This window comes from Trachurus japonicus, chromosome 12 (assembly GCF_045865225.1).
Source record: "Trachurus japonicus isolate A0001 chromosome 12, Traja_1.0".
Lineage (NCBI taxonomy): Eukaryota > Metazoa > Chordata > Actinopteri > Carangiformes > Carangidae > Trachurus > Trachurus japonicus.
The window spans coordinates 17,962,156-17,982,948 of NC_140918.1; the positions used below are offsets into that span (position 1 = coordinate 17,962,156).

General features: G+C 41.7%; 1 protein-coding gene across 1 annotated transcript; it reads left to right on the top strand.

Annotated features, from left to right (window-relative positions):
- The first annotated feature begins 393 nt into the window (after positions 1–393).
- On the top strand, positions 394–18,471 carry LOC146977416 (spindlin-1-like). The gene is made up of 8 exons (XM_085793666.1): positions 394–551; positions 9,368–9,504; positions 9,752–9,856; positions 12,301–12,349; positions 12,439–12,574; positions 15,080–15,197; positions 16,045–16,278; positions 17,949–18,471. Exons 3-8 carry the CDS (start codon positions 9,817–9,819, stop codon positions 18,146–18,148), a joined length of 777 nt encoding a protein of 258 aa, XP_085649792.1. The 5' UTR covers positions 394–551; positions 9,368–9,504; positions 9,752–9,816; the 3' UTR covers positions 18,149–18,471.
- The last annotated feature ends 2,322 nt before the right edge of the window (positions 18,472–20,793 follow it).

The window sequence follows — 20,793 nt, forward strand, 5'->3', positions numbered from 1 at the left end:
TTATTATTATTATTATTTTAATCAAAACTGAATTCATTTTTAACTCATCTCCTCTACAAAGAATAAAAGTGTAAGCTTGAGTAATGGTTATTTTATCAACGGATTGGTTCTGTTAAATCTTGTTGAGCAACCTTGTTGGTGAATAAGCTTGAACGTCGGCTGGAAACGTCTTACAATTTACTTGCAACTCTTTTAGTAGGCTACATTTAGATGGGGGTATTTCCCTCTTTAAAATGTCAAGTATTTAAATGGGTTTCTTCCTCCCTCTCGTCTCTGTGCTGAAATTGGCTAAAGGTAGGCTACATAATCTATGCACTGAAACCACAGAGACATTGATATCCATTTCCTCATCTGCGCAAGCTCTTTTATTGTGAAAGGCTTGACCGGACGTCTCCCGTTTCCTTGACACCGACTTAACTTTCCGGGGTGAGATGGCCGAGGAGTCTGTGCTGGTTCCTGTGAAGTGAAAACGGGCTCTGTGGACAGACAGCAGGAGGCGAGAAACCCCGCCGCTGCCCCCTCCGGCCGACATTTTTAAATAAACAAGAACGGTAAGACAGAAACACACACGCCTGTTTAGCTAGCTAGTCGGCCCGCAGGTTGTGCAAGGTAAACAGCCAGAGAGCAGCGCACAGTGAGCGCTCGTTTCGCCAGTCGCGGTCTCCCGCCGAAGGTTGGTCTTGCGGGGGAGGGGCGGGGGGAAGACTTAACCCAGTCTGCTGCTGTCTTTCTTTCTGGGATATTTGTCTTTAACGCAGTCAACAGTCGGACAGTCCCCCCGTTGTCCGCTTGTCAGAAGTGCCCATGCCCCCCACCACCACCACCACCACCCACCTGATCTGGAGCTGTAGGCCTACATATAAAAAAAAACAAAACCAAAAAAAAAACCCAATATGGCTGACGCTGGTCCTGCAGAACCCGCTTGGTAATTTATCAGTGCATATTATGACTATATGTATCTATACACACACATGATGTATGCATGTATTTATATGTGTATGAACAATATATGAACTGGTTAAAACAGCTGTCAAAGTGTAGACTCATCATTGAAAACCTTTTTTGAACATTGGACACAGCCTTATCTGCATGTTTTCATGCAATAATGTCATAAAGTGAGTTCGATGAGCGCGCTAGTTTACTGATAGCCACGCCCCTTTTCTAACTCACAACTCAATCTGGTCCTGCAGGGAACAACACACACCTACTGAAAATCCTCCTTTCTCATTGATCTTGGAGCTGAGATCATGAATGATGTCTGTGTCTTCAGCTGAGAACTACTCATTCTGCAAAATGTCTTACTTCAGGATGCATAAATTCCTGAAGCTGAAGACCTTTAAAACCTATATAACGTCTTTAAATTATTAGAAACGTTAGCTCACTTGAAATACGGAATCCCTTTGGAAGGAATAGAGGGTATGCACGTTACTTCGCGGTACTTGGAAGTCCACTGAGGCTGTTTTCGAAACCGCATGCTACTGTTGCCTACTACATACTGTGTTAGCATACTGAATGTGGGATTCAGTATGCTACTTCAGCAGACAGACACTGTTCACACCGCAGTATGCAGTAAGTTTCCCAGAAAGTTTCCCAGAATGCATTTCGCGTAAAACAGGCAAAAAGCTGTTTGATTCCCCGCTAAGTTTTAATATTTTTTCATGCGAGAAAGTAACTATTAAGATCCCAAATATACGGACTGTTTATCCAAATGACGGCTGTTTCGAAGTTTGCTCCGATGTTTTTTGCAGTGTTGCCAACTCCTCAGTAAGCCAAGTCGCTAAATGACGTCATTACCTCAGCGTGTCTATGGCGTGGAGCAGTGTGTCTCTGAATGCAGCGGAGACAGCTCTGTGACACTACTGTGTAGGCTGACTACCGGTGAGTGCTTGCGGCAGCATCGCTGCTCGTTGAAAACAGCTGTGATAACGTGCTTTCAGGTCCGAGTCTCCAAACCAGAAACGTTTGTAATAACACTGGAAAAAGTCGCTAGATTTGTCGTTAGTTGCTTTTGACAAAAAAAGTTGCCAAGAAGGTTTGGAAAGTCGCCAGATTTAGCGAGAAAGTCGCCAAGTTGGCAACACTGGTTTTTCGGAGAAGTGAAGCTCCGCAACGACCGCAACATCACAGAGACAGCAGCCGGTCTGCAGAGCTGGTCGGCCGGCCAGCTCCCCGGGGGAGAAAAGACGATCACTAATTAACTTACCTGCAGGTTTTTAGAGGTTTACCCCCGGCTGGTTAAATTATGTTTAGGAGATAAATGTTGGTCTCATTGATGAAATCTAACAATTGTGGGAGTAGCGTTTGAATGAAAAGTGAAGCTTCCTGTGTGTAACGTTATTGGACAGAAGAGCAGCGCTGCCTTGGGGCTCTGTCGCCTACGTACAGAAATCACCACATTTACAAAAATAAATAAAAGTTTTATGATGAACCGATCAGTCTGCATTAAGTTTTATTTTATTAAACTAAATAACATTTACGGTACGGCAAAGAAAGATACTTCACTACCGTCTTTGGTTACGGTTAGACGTCAGGGGCGCATTGCATTGTGGGATACAGTACGCAATGTAGACTGGTCAGATGCATACCAAAGACGGTTTATAAACCAAGACCTTTCATGACGAGTCAGCTTCCTGTATGCATGTCACGTGGGCTTCTGCACGGCCACGCCCCTTTAGAGAGACCAGAGGCAGCTTGGAGTGTATTGATTCCTATGGGACAATTTAATGTGAACACCGATTATGATCGGGTCTTTCTCCCCACGGTCACTGAAGCAAATTTTGGACTCATTTTTCACAAGCCACATCTCTTCTGAACAGTTTGACACCAAAATGGTAATTTTCAGACGGAGAGATCCGGAGAAAATCCACTTTGTTCCAGACCTGTCTCTGTCTCTACGACACACTCTCGCCAGATTTGGCACCGATCTCCTAGGCAACGTCAAACAAACGGCCGCGAACTCCCGTGAAAATGATTTAAATTATTTTTGCCATGCTAAATATTACTGTTAGTAGTGTAAATATTTAATGTTATCATAAGAAAATATAAATATCTCACTTTCATCTGCCTAAAAATTGTATAAATCCACACACACGTTCACAGACGAGGTGGGGTGACGGTTGGCCACGCCCATTTAGAGAGACAGGAAGTGTATACCATTTCATATCATTGGAGCAGCCGCTCATGGAGTATCTTTCCATTTATTGAATATCTTTGTGCATACTTCATACATCAGTACGACATCCGGGAATTTTTTGCATACTGCAGATTTTGCTTTTGTTTGCATATTACTGCATACTGCACATAGGCGGGTGCATATATGAAAAAAAACACCTAACCCTTAAAAAATTCTCAGCTGTTTTTTTAATAGTATTAGATGTCCTTAATAACATACTAAAAGTTTACCAAAATTTGACCACTAGAAAGGTGTCATTTTCAAGATGGCGTCCAAGATGGGTTGGAAGCCCGGGGAGACACCCCAGGTGAATAGGGTAAACTTCCAAAGTTTATCACTTACATTAAGACAAATATTTTTTGTCCCAGTATTCCTGGTCTAGGAGGAATACAAAGCCAGCTTCTGTCATATTTGAATTTTTAGGGGTGGTGACAGTATTTTCTCATTTAAGTGATAAAAAGAGATAGCCTATCCAAAATCCCCTCTGTAAAACCGTCTGACTCTAGTATGTCAACAAAATAAAACAAGAATTTTGAAAGGGGCTTTATCCATTGTTCAGCTTTTGGTTCTGGAAATGTAAATGAGTGCAAATTTAATTAGATATTGCTTCATTTACATATTTAAACATAAAATTTGACAAAACTTGTAATACAAAAAGTATTTGTCTTAAAGCTTCAGTTGGTAACAATTATTCAGTCATATTTGCTGGAATTGTCACTATATTCTGATGGTCAGACATTAAATGAGTAATTTAGGACAAAATCCAACTCCTCTGGCTCCACCTACAGCCTGTAATCGTATTTGCCAAAATCCACCGCGCCCGACGATTCTCCACCAGTCAGGTAGAGGGAGCAGGAGGAGCAGCCAATCGCCGCTCCTACACGTCGTGCTATGGATACGGTACATCTTTTTTTTTTTTTTTTTTTCTCTGTGGGTGCGTTCATGGCTACTTTGTGTGTGTCTGTGTGTGTGTGGGGCGCTTGGCAGAGGTTCATAAAGGGACCTGACGGAGTATTGTCTTGAAATTTCCGACCAAGTCGCGGAGTTTACTTTCACTTTCGTCAACTTACCAACTGGAGCTTTAATGTTAGTGATAAACTTGGGAAGTTTCATGGTGATATCTGTTAGTTAAAAAATGTACCCTATTCACCTGGGGTGTCTCCCCGGGCTTCCAACCCATCTTGGATCTCACTGGAACTCATCTCCGAGCCCACACAAGTCTGACATGTCTAGCTTTGCCAGCATGTAGGCTAAAGCATGACCTAACAGAACTGCAAAAAATCTTGAGGATACGTCTCACTTTGACCGAGTTTACATTCAAGAACCTGTTCTCAATGACGGAAAGTAAATTCACTGGAGCGGTCATTCTTTTCGATCGATCAGCTGTGTTTACCGTTTCAGGTGCCATAGTTATGATGGTTAGACAGATAAATTAGTCCTCTAACACATCCTACAGTTTGACTTGTTAGAGTTTTTCAGAATAAAAGCAGCTCGGGTTTAAGCGTCGGGAGTCACTGTCAGGACGACAGTAACAGCTGTAATCTCGTCCCTCTGCACAATAACAGTGAGCCTGTCTGTTACAGGATTGTCAGTGTCCGTGGAGCAGACGGTTTTGTGGAGCTGGTTGTCGATTCCTTTTGACATCAATTTGTTTTGATCATATTTTATCCAGTTTATAAGTCCACCGCTATCTGCCAGCACGTTGAAGGAGGTTTGTTTTGCCACTCAGTCCGAACGGAAGGGGCGTTGCCGAGGGCAATGTGACGTAAACGCATACCCTCTATTGGCAGAGTCACTGGACATATGTTAGTTTTATTGTAGTTGTGGGTCCACACAGAGCTGAATGTTTTTGAGGGACGCAGCAAAATGTTCAGTGTTTGATACATTTTTCCATCTTGGGGGGTCTTTACTATAGCAGTACTGGGTGTGTGTGTGTGCATTCATAAAATCTATCTGCGTCTGCTCCTAGAGTTTGTTTCACGACTCTCGCTCTCTGGTTCCAGTAAAAGGATGTTTACTTAGTTGTAGTTGTACTGCTTGGTCCTTCAAAACAACATGATGACTAATCATAAATTGCTTGGAGCAACTGGAGGGAATTCACCAGTTACAGCTAAACACTCTTGTGCTTTAAATCTTTCACTGCCAGAGACGAGTTATCTTGTCTTTGGGAATCCAAGCGTACATTGCCAAAGACGAGATAACTCGTCTTAGCGTTTTTTTAATTGCAACGCCATGCTGAATGTCTTGTCCTACTCCTCTGTGAAGATCAGACTTGTATCATCAAAATAAAGTGCAGAAAAACGCATTTGGATTGAGAGATATAAAAATATAACGTAGGGCCTCACGGAGCAGTGCAGCTGTCTGACTGCAGCGGGGGCCGCTCCGTGACACTCTGGCCGCCGGTGAGAGCTTTGGGGCGCCGCGGGCGGGGCTCATGGCGGCTCGGCAGCTCATTGAAGCTCCGTGATACAAAGCACAAACGTTAGTAACAACAGTACCGTTGATCACTCGCCGTTAGTCGTCAAGAGTGTGTGGAAAGTTGCCAGATTTTGCGAGAAATCACACAGATAGCAGCTTGAAAATCCCACGATCTAGTGTGTTTGAGGAGCGGACGTCGCAGGCGTGCGTGACGTGACGTGAGCTAAAGGTGGTGGGAGTGTCTGTTGTGAGCGTACATAGACTGTCTGTGGTTGTGAGTTCAGGGGGCACGTCAGTCAGCCAGAGCTGTAAGCTGTGTGTGTGTGTGAGAGAGAGAGTGAGGCCGCTGCTAAACTAACCTATATTCAACCGCCAATTTCACAAGACTGGAACAAGATAGAAACAAACAGGTTTTTTTGCTGGAAAGTAGAGACTCTCATCTTTCATTTGATGGGTTGTATGTGTATGTAGTGAGAGTACATAATATATAGTGGGTGTAATGGGAAATTTTGGTGTAACCCATTGTATGCTTTACAAGGGTTGTATAACCATGTTAACTAAGTGAACTTCCTTTCACCTTGTGGAAAGTGGTACTCAGCTAATCCTTTTCTGATACCTGTATGACATACACCAGACACAAATCACTGAATCCACACAGAGCAGGTTAAAGGTCAGACCAGTGCTCTGTGTGAATTTACAAGGGGAGTTGTGTCCTGGCGGTGAAGCCAGGCACAGCTACCAGTGCCATATATTTTGTCTGCTGTTCAATGTGTTTTGGGAACTATAAAGATAGCGCCCTGAGAACATCTTCAGGGCACTCACTCACTGACTGTACTCCTGTTCGGTTGTGTTTGTGACTCCATTCATGAATGCCTTTTATTAAAACTCAAGAAAGACAGCTGACGTGTCCAGTTATCCTTTTTTAAATACTTTATTGAAGGAACAACATTTTTTGCCACCACATGGGTCTATGAAAATCAGTCAAAAAGCTGGAAAATGCCTGCAAGCTGGAGGAAGCTGCTGTGAGAATGGCTGGCAGTCAAAGAGTTAATAAGTAATGAGTGTTTGAGTGACGTCATTGGCCTCCTGTCTCCTGCACCAAGGCAGTGGTCATGTAGTTTTTCAAGAATTGATCACATCCATCCATCCACTGTACCACTAAAGGTAGGGTTGGAGATCTCCTTCTGGAGCTTTTTTTTACTGAATTGCTTCAAATCCTCTTCAAAAGGTCAGTCACCTGTACAAACATACAATCATTTTGAATGGCATTTTAAAGGTCCAGTTTGTAAAATTGGGGGAAAACCGTGATATCAAGCGTTCAGATTCTAGAAACCATGTCTGCTGTTTCCTACTCCTTCTTCTTTCCTTCCACCTTCTTCTTTGCTGGTTTATTAATGAATACGAACTTCGTATAGCTAAACTACGAAACGTGCTCTCTGGCTGGATTTTCCGTTCGGGCTGCCGTACAAACATGGCGGCGCAAGATGGTGACACTAAAGCAAGACCCTTGCTATATGCAGTGTTGTTTTCGTTAACGATGACGATGACGAAATATTTTCGTTGACGCACCTTTTTTTCATGACGATAACGAGACGGTGACGAGATAAACATGGCTCTCTGATGACGAAAACATGACGAGACGTATGTGAGTTTTCGTTGACGAGACGAGAACGGACGTAAAAATTTGACCTGAACTACTGGAAATAGCCTAGACTTTTCCATGTTACTCTAGTTTATTGAGATGCCCCTGTAAAACTCAAGGATGTGGGACATTGAAACAACAGTGACAGGGAAACAGCCAGTCATCTAACAGCTGTATAGTTCGGTTGAAGCACCGTCCCCACGTGTGTTTATTGACAACAGGGTTATACCGTAACGTAAAAAGGACACGTTAGCTCGTCGGTATGGTAACTAAACGGTAACAGATGACTGTTACTGCGTGCGTCTGCCCCGAGTCTGAAACAGCGGCGACGTTAAAGAAGCAGCGTCAGGACGCTCACCTTCAGTAAACGCTCGCTGAAATCGCCGATTAAATACGACAAGCCGCGAGCGACGTACATCTCACCTGGTAGAGCCGGTAGAGCACACCCGCTGCAGCGACCCAGTTCGATTCCACCTGACAGTCCCTTTGCTCCGCTTCAATCCCCCCTCTCACTCTCTCTCCCTCCTCCCCGGTGTCTCTCGCATGACGCGCGTCTGTCACCCGCGATATTTTTTCTTTTTTCCAGTAGTTCACTTGCTACAAACCTCAACATCCCATAATATGCTCGCACACTCGTATCATTACTAGGCAGTGAAGCAGGTTAACTCGCGTTGCAGAACTGCGCTGCACAGAAACAGAAATGATTATTGATTTCTGAACGAATGGATATGTCGCTTAATATTTTTTTGGCCTGGCGGGGGCTCTCGTTGGCCTGGCGGCCCGCCAGGCCTGTACAATGGTAGGGGAAACACTGTCTACCTTACCTTTAACCGTGCAGGGAGCCAATTGCAGCTGACAGGTCACCAGTCTGTTACAGGGCTGAGTTATAGAGACACATAACACATAGAGTTGCCAATTAACTTAGAATGCATGGTCTGAGGACTGTGGGAAGAAGCCAGAGGAACTGGAGAGGGCTCATATAGGCACAGTTGACAAAAAAATAAAAATATTCTGTTAAAAAAGGTTTCTCAACCAAATTTGAATGTGTAAGTGGGTATGCTGATTCTGAAACTGTCCTCTGGGTCAGAAACAGAGTTGAGTATCAGGGTATGTTTTTGTTAGTCAGTATTGAGACACCTCTCTGTTTACTATGGTATGTTGAAGTAGAGAATATTCAGTTGAAACAATAAGGAACAGTAAAGAGCAGGAGAGGTGGGTGGGGTGGGGGTTGGTGGTTGAAGTGTGAGATGTGACCGGTGTGACACTTTACCCATATGCCAGGAAGTCCTGGTCTGCTGTAGTTTACTTTACATTACAACATATAATTTATCTCCAATTCTTGTTTTAACAGCAATGTTTCGAGTTTGCCTGAAGGTCTGAAGGTTTTTAAGGTTGAATGACACAGAAAGCAGTTGGGGGGTCAGATCGGTTACATAACAGCACGCCAGCAGATGAATAATACACTGCAGGTCTTCCTCACAGACTCCACCGATCAATAATTCAAGTCTCATGACAAGGACATGAAACTTTTTGAATCTGATCCACTGTTGGCTGAAGTGATGCTGATCTCTCACCAAGCTACTGCTCATTGTTGGTGTTCGATGCAAAGTCCCTCACATTCAGTCACACCAGTAAAAGAAAAGAAAAAACACAACATCTGGATTGTTTGTGGCTTTTCTTCAAACTGTGACAAACAAAACCGATGGTTTGTTGGATTTCTTTCAGCCTGCAGTCAGCGCTGAGGGCACATGCTGTCAAAAAGAGAGACCAGGAACCAGACAGCATCACTGTATCAGTCAACACAGCACCCTCTGCTGTTCACACCTAGAAACAAACAGCTTCAATGAAGAGACTCACATTTTTTGATAAAATATAATATCTCAACTTATGATCATGCTGCCTTTTCCACAGCTTTCAGATTCATCTCACAGTCTTCCTGACAAAAAGTTCATCACATGAGTATTACACATGGATATTAAGTGACAGGTGATAATCTATCAGTGATTTAACAGAACTCATTTTATTGTTATCAGTGACTTAGAGTCATAGTGAAACACCTGTGACAGGGCTGAACCTGCTTACAGGCCAGTTATGTCTCATTAGTTTTGTTGAATTGTGTGTTTTTTTTGTCACAGGTTTGATCCTGATCTCGTCCTACGGATGTGAAGCCTGAACTATTGAAGACCAGGGGAAGTGCCCAACATCTCATCACCATTCCTAAATACTTGAGGCAGGATAAAACCTTGTTTTTAATGTTAACCAGCAGTGGAAAGTAAGTACCAACAACTCAAAGATTTTACATGTCTGCACAATTAAGCTTGTTAGTCCAACAGATGCCATATTCTCAACGTGATGGAACTTCATATATTCAGTCTAACATGGAAGATTAGAGACAACTTATTTAAGGTTTCTGTTACACAGCTGTAGAAGAACTTTGACTGGGTAAACAGTCTTAAATAGGCAAGTGAACAATAGTCAGTGAGTAATTGTTATTAAATGTAAATATTTCTTTGTTCCAGGCCTAGGCAGGGTTGACTTGTAGATGTGTGACTGGCAGCCTGGCTGCCGCCCTGCCTCCAGATGAATGAGGAACACTCCAGGACACAGAGACACAGCTGATACAGGTCAGAGGTCACCGTCACTGTCAGGACACACGGCTTATATACATTTAACCTGCAGCCTACCCATAGAAGAAGCATTATTTGTGTTGTTTTGATTTCTTTTTTGTGATTTTTTTTCTTTTTAATTAATGAATTTTGTATAAAATCTAATTGAGTTGAGTTCACCCAATAAATATTAAAGGTTGACTATGTAGAATTACAAGAAAAACAACAGAAAAAGAATTCCAGCAGTCGATTGCCAGACCGTTGCTAGGTAAAACGGGCCGTTGCTAGGGACTCCGCTCTGATCAGAGGACAGCTGAGGAGGAGAACTATGCAGGATATTTACCTTATGTTTCATTTTTACCGTCATTAACAGCATAATAAATGACTTGTAGCTTGTTACAGGGAGAGTGGGCTCTCTGCTTCCACACCGCTGCTGCTCAGAGCCTCAGAGCCTCCACTGTCACTGCTCTCCTCAAGTTGAAAAAAAAAAAAAGGAGCTCCGTGGCACCGAAAGTCCGCGACGATAAACGTGTTTATGACAGATAAGACTACACAAATACACCCATCCTAACAAGTATATGATAATCCATTGATCCACCGATTGATTATTAAAAAGGCTTGGTTGGAAAACAAACGCATCCGACCGGGAGGAGGCAGGAAAACAGCGGAGAACTGAGCCACGTGTCGGCTACAGGCAGGTGCGAATGTAAACAGAACGTTGACAGAAAGTCATTGTCGACCCCGTCAAAAAAATTAAAAAAAATGTTTATGGAAAAGCAATACTTTCATTCTGTACCCCTCTAAAGGCCCCATGGATGTATTATTTTTGAAAAAATATAGCTTTTAATAAATATTCTACATATTCAACCTTTAATAAATAAAAAAAGTTCTGCCTGTGTTCTTGCAGTAGAGCTGTCTTCTTGACTGTTCCCCAGGAGTTTAACTGAGAAAAGAAAAAGTCATTGTGCATAGTGATGAGGGCTTAAAAGTCTCAGTAAAATAAATCTTTTTGACATAGTTCAGTCCTTAAGCATTGATTTTCATCTTTAAAGGGGACATATTATGGAAATATGACTTTCTGAAGGCTCTTTAACATACATTTAGGTGTTTGTCTTGTCTTCTGGTAGCCTCGTAAACCAGCCTCTCGCGGAAGTGCATTTCATTTCATTCCGAGGGAGAGTCTGGCCTCATCCCCATTCTAAGCGTTTGGACTGAAACCCTCAGAAGGCCGAGCCAATCAGCGTCGCCCGCTGTGATTGACACAGCACGTTGGCCAATCAGGGACCGACTGGTGCAACGCCCCGTCACTACACCAACTTGCTGATTGGCTGAATGGGGTTGTCTGTCAACGCTACTACCAAAGATATTAAACCGTCTTTGCTACTACTCCCGCCCAGCTCCCGCCCACCCCAAACGCTTAGAGGGGGGATGAGGCCAGACTCTCCCGAGAAATGAAATGAAATGCATTCCGTGAGAGGCTGGTTTACGAGGCTAGTCTTCTGGCCCCCAAAATATGAAAATTGACCAAAAAATCTGTAATTTTCAGGCTCTCTAGGTTGAAATCCATGTGGTTTTATGAGCTCAGTTCTCTTCCAATGATGTAACTAGTTTTTGAATTTGCATAATCCCACCCTGACCTGGTACCAGTAGAAGGTGGCGGGGCAAGCAGTGGTTCATTTGCATTTAAAGGGACAGGCACTGAAACCAGCCGTTCTGAACAGGGCTGTTTTGAGAGGATGAAAAGAGCTGTGATGTTTGATCCTTGGGGGATTTTGACCAAAGCATGTCACAGACATGTCTTTAAGACACCTGGGAACTATTTTAATTTGTGGAAAAGAGTCATGATATGTCTCCTTTAAGCACTGATTTTCATCTTTAAAGTGGTGCAGGAACCCTGGTTAAGAACTGTGACAAAAACCTTCTTCAGACTTGTTTTGTGCTGGCAGACCTGGCAGAAAGTTTCCATATAGTGAAAATTAATCTGAGGGCATGGCTGTTGCAGTATCCTGTATTCCTAACAGGAAGTGCTCCTTTATGCATCGGCCACTTTGCCTCACTTGCTGCCCTGCTCCTCATGCCACACTGGGCTTTGGGGTGTAGCATCTGAATGAGTAGATGTTTGCAGTCTGCCTCAGTGCAAAAGTTTTTTAAGAGGACAGAGGAAAAACCAGATTATGATCTGAGCTGCTGGGTGGTGAAGCAGCGTAGGTCTCCTTGGCATGTGCATTCTACAGATTATCATTTGCTCCATCAGTTGCAGAACCAGTCCTCTACCTTCATTCTGTACATTTGCTCAGGTGTCTGGCTGCTTGTACTGCCGCGAAGCTTTTCATCCAGTTCATCACACTTGTCATTCAGGGAGTCAGTCTTGTAGCGGTGTAGTAGTGATTCTTGTTTTAGTTTTGCCAGAAAGTTGTAATCTGTCTAAACGAAACGATAAACATGCTTTCTTTTCTCCTCAGGGCATGCAGGTGTTTCTGCAAATATGATGAAGAAAAAGAACCCCCATAAGTGAGTTTAGCATCATTCACCATGACCAACATGACCTCACTCGTCTCTTGCAGATCATCTTGACTGTTTTTTTTTGTGTCACTGTGAAGGAAACACAAGAGCAGCCTGGGTCCCACCACCAAAGTTCTGTCACAGCCTCGACGCAACATTGTCGGCTGCAGGATCCAGCATGTGTGGAAGGAGGCAGGAGGCCACGTGATATGGAAAGGAACGGTGCTCGATCAGGTAGTGAGGAATGAATGGAGTTTAGGGACAGTATTGACTATTTAACCGTTAACCAACCATTAATCAGTTACATGATTAAAACTACAAGTTTACATTTAACCTGTTTCGGTGTTGTCTTTGTTGGACTTTCTAATGTATAATGTATATCTTAAATTATAAGATTAGGCCATTAAGAACATTTACGCACATTTAAGAATAAAACCCTTCTCACTGAAAAAACATTTGTTTTATTGGTGTTTTTTCTCACAGACATTCATTATAAAGTGTACATTTTAATTTTGCTGGGTAACAGTTAATGCTTTTTATCAATGGTTCATTCCTATTGTCCAGTAATAGACAGGGAGTCCATATTAAACATGTGCTGCTCATTCTGTCTACATACACCTGTGCGGTGCGGTGCTCTGCTACACCTGTTTTCAGCAAACTGAAAGACGTTTTGTTGTAATACATAATTAAAGGAGGAAAATTTGTGGATATAGATACAAGAATTTTTTTTTTTTTTTTTTAGTACACCTTTCTTTAAAGGTCTCATACAATATAAAAGTGGATAGCTCTGAAAGTCTGAAAGGCTCAGTCCACAGAAAAATGCACACAACCATTCATAAATTGAATCTTTTTTTTACATTATTTTATTATAATAACCCCACCACCAGGACCTTATTTTTTTTTTCTTTCTTTCTTATTAATTTTTTTTTCTTTTCAATTTTAAGAAAAGAAAAAAAGACACAGTAATCAGGTGGCAGTAACATAAAAACCCATCAACATCACAAAACATAGGGGCGGACAAAATACAAACAAACAAAAAAACAACAACAAAACAAAAACAAACAAACAAAAAAATAATAATAATTCACTCTACAGCAGCCAAAAAAAGAAACAACAACAAGCACAAAAACAAAAACATACAAAACAATAAACTATATTGAATCTTCATCCCAAGTTTTTGTTATTGCGAAGATTTCCCATCTTTTTCTCTCTGCACTATTTTTCTTGTTTTTTGGCAGTATCTTTGTTTTTGTTTTTCACTTTCACCAGTGCAGTTGAAGGACAAACAGAACATCAACAGAAACATACAACTGTTGTTTAGTGGCGCCCCCCCGCCCCCGATGGTGGTTTTGTGAATAGAACAACAATTGTTGTATACGGTATGTTTATCTTACACAAGCCCTTTGATCCAGAAATGCAAGTGTCAGAAGAGCGACAGACACAAACAGAGCACCTTTCATAAAAGACGCTGTATCTCCTTTTCTAGAAAAAAAGCAGGGATTTTGGTGGAACCCAGCCATGTTTAGCTTGACTTTTCTCAGGAACGGAAGCACGTAGAAACAAACGGTTTGTGGCAATTTGAAGCAGAAAGTTTCACCTTTCAAATGAGCCACAGTATGTGTTGGTGGCAATAATATAGAATACGCTGTGGCTCTACAAAAATCGCCAAAAATGGTGTAAATTGCCGGTACACTTAGCTAAAACTTTGGAAAGGAGCGCGGCACTCAATGAGCTAAGCTCACCATTTTTAGCCCACCATAACTGTACTCATTATACAGGTAACCACGCTTTATTTTGTCTGGTTTACCATTCCATAAAAAAATCAAAGGCCATCTTTTCATATTTCTTGAAATGGTCTTCCTTTGGTGAAGGCAGTGCCATAAGAATATAAACAAATTGGGGAATTACTAAAGCATTTAATATCGTTATTTTTCCATATAAAGTCAAATTAGCCATTCTCCAGACCTTTAGTGTCTTTTCTGCTTTAAAAAGTGCTGCTTCAAAATTTTCATTTATTAAGTGTTCCATATTTCTAGGCACATGTATACCTAGAATATCAATAGGACCATCAGACCACTTAATTGGCAGGCTAGAGCAAAGCTCAAAGTTAGAACCTCTCAGGGAGCCCACACGCAGTACAGTACATTTATCATAATTTGGCTTCAATCCAGAGATAACCGAAAAGTCATTTAGCTCATCAACTAAGGCGGAAAAGGTTGCCATATTTGGTTGTATTTGAAAATTTACATCATCCGCGTACATTGCAACTTTTGATTATAAAGTATGTATTCTCAAACCCTCAATTTTATTGTTTACTCTTACTTTTTGGGCTAATATTTCTATAGCTAAAATAAATACATATGCCGAAATTGGACACCCCTGTTTCAGTCCTCTTTGTAACTTAATTGTTTCTGAGAAAAAGCTATTATTTAGAACTTTACAGCTTGGGTTACTATAGATTATTTTAACCCAACTAATTAAAGAGGGGCCAAAATTATAATATTCTAAAGATCTGTAAATAAAATCCAAATGTATTTTATCGAAAGCTTTCTCAAAGTCAACAGAGAAGATCAGAGCAGGGATGTTTTTTTGGTTATAATATTGAATGACTTCTATTATTTGTCTAATATTATCAGTAATAGACCTACCTTTTAAGAACCCACATTGATCTGGGTGTATAGTGCTTGGTACAAGAGATACAAGAAAATTTGTGTATTTTTCTGTGTGTGTTTGAACCAGGTGCCAGTGAACCCAGCTCTTTACCTGATAAAGTACGATGGCTTTGACTGTGTTTATGGTCTGGAGCTTCATAAAGACGAGAGGGTTCAGGGGCTGGAGGTGCTCCCCGACAGGCTGGGTAAGGCTGACCACATGCTAAATGCTAATGAATTTTCTTGTTAGTGCTGGTAGACGTCAAGAACATGTTAAAGCGATAGTTCAACTTTTTGGAAAATTCACCTATTGCCATAATCTCTATAGTCATAGGAGTAGGCTCATTACTTTTAATTGTCGGTGCAAGATGTTTTTAGATCGGCGGGGCAGAGACGTGAGCTGCCCAGCTAACGCTACGGAGGCATATAGTACTTTCACCTTAACCTCATCAAACTAAATACACAATCCACGCTATGAAATAATAACGTATAAATATGTAACATTACGACACATAAAGCAAATACTTGTGTTTTTGAAGTCACTCCGCCCAGCAGCCGTGTCTGGAAAGTAGTTCCGGCTATGCATTTGCCTTGAAAATGTTTTGGAGTTGTTGGATTGTGTATTTGATGAGTTTGATGAGGGAAAAGCAAAAGTACCATGTGCCTCCATTGCGTTAGCTGAGCAGCTTGCGTCTCTGCCCCGCTGATCTAAAAACAGCTCGCACTGACAATTAAACTACCCGTATGACTATAGGGATTATGGCATTAGGCGAATTTGCAAAATGTTGAACTATCCCTTTAAGAATGTGCTAATACCCGGATACACACTTTTGATCTAACTAACATTTAACTAACATTAACATGACTTAGATTTTGGCACTACTGTCCCAACAGACTTGTCTAGATAGCGGTAATGATTGAGAACAACATGTTCTGTCCATTAGTTTTGCTCTCTGGTGTGCATTGGTTGTACATAGTGCTAACATGGTATAGATCTTTATCTAAGATTGAAGATTTATATTTATATATGAATATTTATTTTGATCCTTGTAGCTAAATCCCGCCTGACAGATGTCAGCCTGGCAGATACCATGATAGGTAAAGCAGTGGAGCACATGTTTGAGACAGAGGAAGGTCCAAAGGAGGAGTGGAGGGGGATGGTTCTGGCCCGAGCTCCCATCATGACCACCTGGTTTTACATCACCTATGAGAAAGACCCAGTCCTGTATATGTACCAGCTGCTGGACGACTATAAGGAAGGAGACCTCCGCATCATGCCTGACTCCAGTGAGTCATCTTTTTATTCAAGATGAGAGTTTATACTACCACTATACTTATTAGAAGCAAGTTCCAGGCTCTAAAGTTCTTGTAGGGTCTTAACACCTTGAGGATGGTTGTGATGAGTCATGAGATCATAGATATATATAAAAGAAGACTAGATGACTCACCCAGCGCTGCTGTCCAATGACATGGCGTCACCACACAGCCACCATCTTGGCTCGGTCTGCTCGCTCCCTCTGAGCATTATGTCTATGGTGCTTGTTCTACTAAAATAACCAGAACTTGCTCACTTTTTGACCAATTTTCAAACACTTCGGTTTATTATGAACATCAGAAATGCAGATCTGATACATGCATACCATAATTTCTGGACTATAAGCCGCTACTTTTTTCACACGCTTTGAACCCTGTGGCCTATACAACGATGTGGCTAATTTATAGATTTTTACTGACTAACGGCCTACGGGGGGCGCTCTAGCAGGAAGCGCAAGTAGGACAGACATGTGGGGAAACATTATGCGCCGAAGAAGACACTAGTTCGTGTTGGTGCCATACTGCCGATTTTCAGGCACAGTTTGAAAAAAAGCATAAGCAGGATTTCTCCTGTGGCTCTGCTACATTTTTACCTTCATTAAAAAGCTCTGGAGTAATTGTGATCGTTAACTACATGACTTGTGACTTGTTACAGTGAGGATGGAGGCTCTCTGTCTTCACCTGACGTCTCACGGCTGAAAACCAACCTTGCAACATCAGTGTAGTACCTGGTCTCTGCACCGGTGTCCCAGCTCTCGTCTCTGCACACCGCAACACAAACACGCTCCGTAACCCGTAATCTTTTGTTCATGACGGTTAAGACTACACAAACACACGTCGTAACATCGTTTATATTATGTAATTTTGTCCACCGCTCCATTTATTGATTTTTCGCCGGCTTCGTTGTCAACAAATGCACATGGCTGAGAGGAGCGTAACCGAAACCGCTGAAAAGCGAGTGGACTTGCATAGTTCCACACATCTTCCGTGTGCTGTCTTTCTGTGTAAATATCTCTTACAACATGGAAAACCTGCGGCTTATATTCAAGTGCGGCCTATATATGCAGAGTTTTCCCTGCCTGTTTAAGACCAAGGCCGGGCCGCCTTGGTGATTTTGGCCACCGCTTTGATTAAAAAGCGTGTGTACATGGGGGGCCGTTCAGATGTAGCGTCTTTTGCGTGCATTACTTTCAATGTAGACACATGTCATGTGCGCTCACAACCCAAAGTGACGCCATAGCGGCGCACATTTGGTGCAACGCGCTTGTTTTTTCGTGACCCTAATGACTGAGGATCTGCACAGACTACTGTGGTAGTTGTTTTATCCATTTTACAGGCATCCAACTAGGATTAAGACAAACTCCAGAAAAAAACTGATGTTTAATTGAATTATTCTATTTTAATTGAATAATTAAAACATAAACATCCTTATTGAAAACTAACAGAATGGGTTTAATTCTGACATAATACCAAACAAAGGAGCACTTCCTCTGTATCAGCCACATCACCCAGGGCAAAGGATTACAGCTAAGGTCATGGCTGTTATATTCTAGGACATCGTTAGTAAGTTTTTCATTGATTGGTTTTGTGTCCCTTGTTATTGTTGTATATCTTATATTTTGTCCTTCTCTCCATCTCTGTAGACGACAGCGTCCCGGCAGAGAGGGAGCCTGGTGAGGTGGTGGACAGCCTGGTGGGCAAACAGGTGGAGTACGCCAAAGAGGACGGCGGCAAACGAACGGGCATGGTCATCCACCAGGTGGAGGCCAAACCCTCTGTCTACTTCATCAAGTTCGACGACGACTTCCTCATTTACGTCTACGACCTGGTCAAAACTTCGTAAGCTCAGCCGACGTCCTGAGCTGCCCCCCCCCCCCGACAGAAACTAAATGCAGATCATGTTGAAACATCCGAAGCGTTTTGATCCAGTGCTCGTCCCTCAGTCCATCAAACATAAAAACAAACTCAGAAAAATGTTTGTTTGTTTTTTGCTGCAGAAGAACACGGAATAGATTCTTTTTGAGGATGCTGGGTTGAAGTTAAGTCAAAGTCTTTCATCTATGACCAACTTAGATTCTTAGCATAGAGGAGATGAATCAGTCTTGTTTTTACATCACCTGTTACCAGGTCCCCAACTGTTTGAAGCCCCTAGATAGTTAAATAGAATTTTTTTTTTCCAAGTAACTCTTTATAATCTCGCTTTTTAAACAACACCTAAAGAAACTAACTCTTCAAAATCATTGTTAGAGTCTGATTTCATCCAGTGAACTAGATGCAGTGGAAACTTATGAGTCACAGTGAAGATGTAAATGAAAAATCTCTTCTGTGCTAAGAAGCATGATGAGAATGATCAGGAGTTACCGGCAGCATGGAACTGATGAAACTCAAAAGTCTTATAAGATTTTTTTTAGTCATGTTTCCAACATGAACAAACAAACCTAGCTGCAGAAAGTGACTCAGTGTAGAGCTGATTGGTGGAAGGGGCTTCAAAAAGACAGACTGGGAGAAGGTGAATTCTTGAACTAGAAAAAACACACACTTGCTATCATGAAGACAAGAGAGAGCTGGTGTTTGTTTTGGGGACATTTTGAGAGAGGAACAAAAGAAAACTGCTGAGTCTTATAAGGATAGGATCACCTCGATGTGGGAGCCCATTTCTTACAGGAAAAAAATAGACAAGTGGTAAGAAATGACCAAACAAACGTACTAATGGCAAGTCAACATTATGAGATATGGAGTCAAAATTGCAACAAAACAATGAGGTTGTTAAAACACTAAAGGAAGACAAAAGTAGAATTCTATCTGTTTGAAGTTTGACCACCTGAGTCTCAAGATTTTACTTGTCTTCATTTTAGTTTTAAGTAGTAAAACTAAATTTGCATTTGAAATGTTCTTCAATCAAACGTTCAGTAAGTAACTTTAGTGATTTTATGTTTACTAAAATGTGTGTTTTTCTCTGGTGGAAATGAGCCTCCATACAACGGCGAGGAGTGTAAAGGAACAAGACTGAATCTGCAGGTCGATGGACTCTAACACCCGGAGCTTTTAAAAGAAAAAAGTCTTTTCGGAGTATCCCACATGTTGGCTGATGAGTGGGATCCTGTTCTACTTGTACAGAGCTAAATGAGACAGACAGCTTCATCACATAGTGCAGTTTCTATAGGCTCCATTTCACCAACTTCAAATGAGCACCGATGATGGTCAGCAGATCTTCATCTAAAGTCATCTGCAGTTAAAACTGATTTTTTTTTCCTTTTGCTTTTATCATTGCCAAACATCCTTCCTGTTGTGAAGTTGTTTGATGTTAAGGACAATCGGACAGCTGTCTTGTGTTTTCACTAAAGCCTTCGGAATTGCTGTTGTGGTGTCTTTTCTAAATCATTTGTGAAGGAAGAACAAAGCTGAAAGATTGGCCCAAGTCCTTTCAGTATTTGACCGTTTTATGTTTGTGTTTAATTGTTTGTTTCAGATCAGCAAGCACCCAGATGTGCAGTTTCATAAGTTCTCTTCCTCCACAGCACAGTGATGTATTCTCTGTCAAATGTGAAAATACTGAGGATTTGAGAGACTGACAAAGAGATGAGAAGAATAATCTGTGGACAGTCCATGTGCGTTGTCACACTGTGTGTCAGTCGATGACGTTTTGAGAGGTGTGACGCTCTCCTGGCCTTGAGAGCCGTGAAGATAATGTGGTCCCCTCCACAGCGTTCATGCAGTAGGAGCGAACACATCATGTGAAGAGATTAAGAAGCAAAGACAAAGTTTAAACCTTTTTACTTTGTTGGGATTTACTCAAGAGTGAAGGGTTTTCATAAGTTTGTGTTCTCTGCTGATTTGCACTTGGGGTTTGTGAGTTAACGGTATTGAAGTATGAGGTTGGAGCTGGTGGACTGACCTCCCAAATAGACTTGCTACTTTCACTTTAAATATTTTATCAGCCAGCTACATTTTCAGAGGGAACAACCCTCAAAGAGCCTTCATCAAAGTTAAAGTTAAATGGTGATTATTGTCAGTCTTGTTTTTGAGGTTAAACCTTTTAAAAATGCAACAGTAACTGGTAATTCCTACCCGTCAGGTGAGGTTTTTGAGCAAAGCATTGTGGGGGATTGCTCAGCGGAGTCGGTGCAATGAACAGGTTTCCATGTGAAACCCTCAGTCTGTGCGGTTCCTGTGACGTGGTGGGTTGCAGAGGCAGATTGGACTCTTCCAGGGATCTGAAGGTTTCTGTACTTGTGTATTTTTTTTTGTTTTTCTTTAACGAGAATTATTATTGTGATCATCTCAGCAGGCACAATGTTGATTAACGAGAGAACTCGTCACCACAAAGACTTGTTTCACAGCGAGGTTATGTTCAGTTCCGCCTGTCCATTTCACTATTTCAATGAAAACAGATTATCGTTTAATGTTTGAATGACATCGGCCTTCTATCATCCTTCTGCCTTGTTATTGCTTTTGTATGTTTCCAAATGTATGTTAATAATTTTTATC

What these genes read in the sequence shown, in the direction of transcription:
- LOC146977416 (XM_085793666.1), top strand. Translation starts at nt 9,817, where the DNA reads ATGAGGAACACTCCAGGACACAGAGACACAGCTGATACAG. An exon ending in CAGAGACACAGCTGATACAG is followed by an intron (nt 9,857 to 12,300) that starts GTCAGAGGTCAC and finishes TTTTCTCCTCAG; the next exon opens with GGCATGCAGGTGTTTCTGCA. An exon ending in AAGGAACGGTGCTCGATCAG is followed by an intron (nt 12,575 to 15,079) that starts GTAGTGAGGAAT and finishes TGTTTGAACCAG; the next exon opens with GTGCCAGTGAACCCAGCTCT.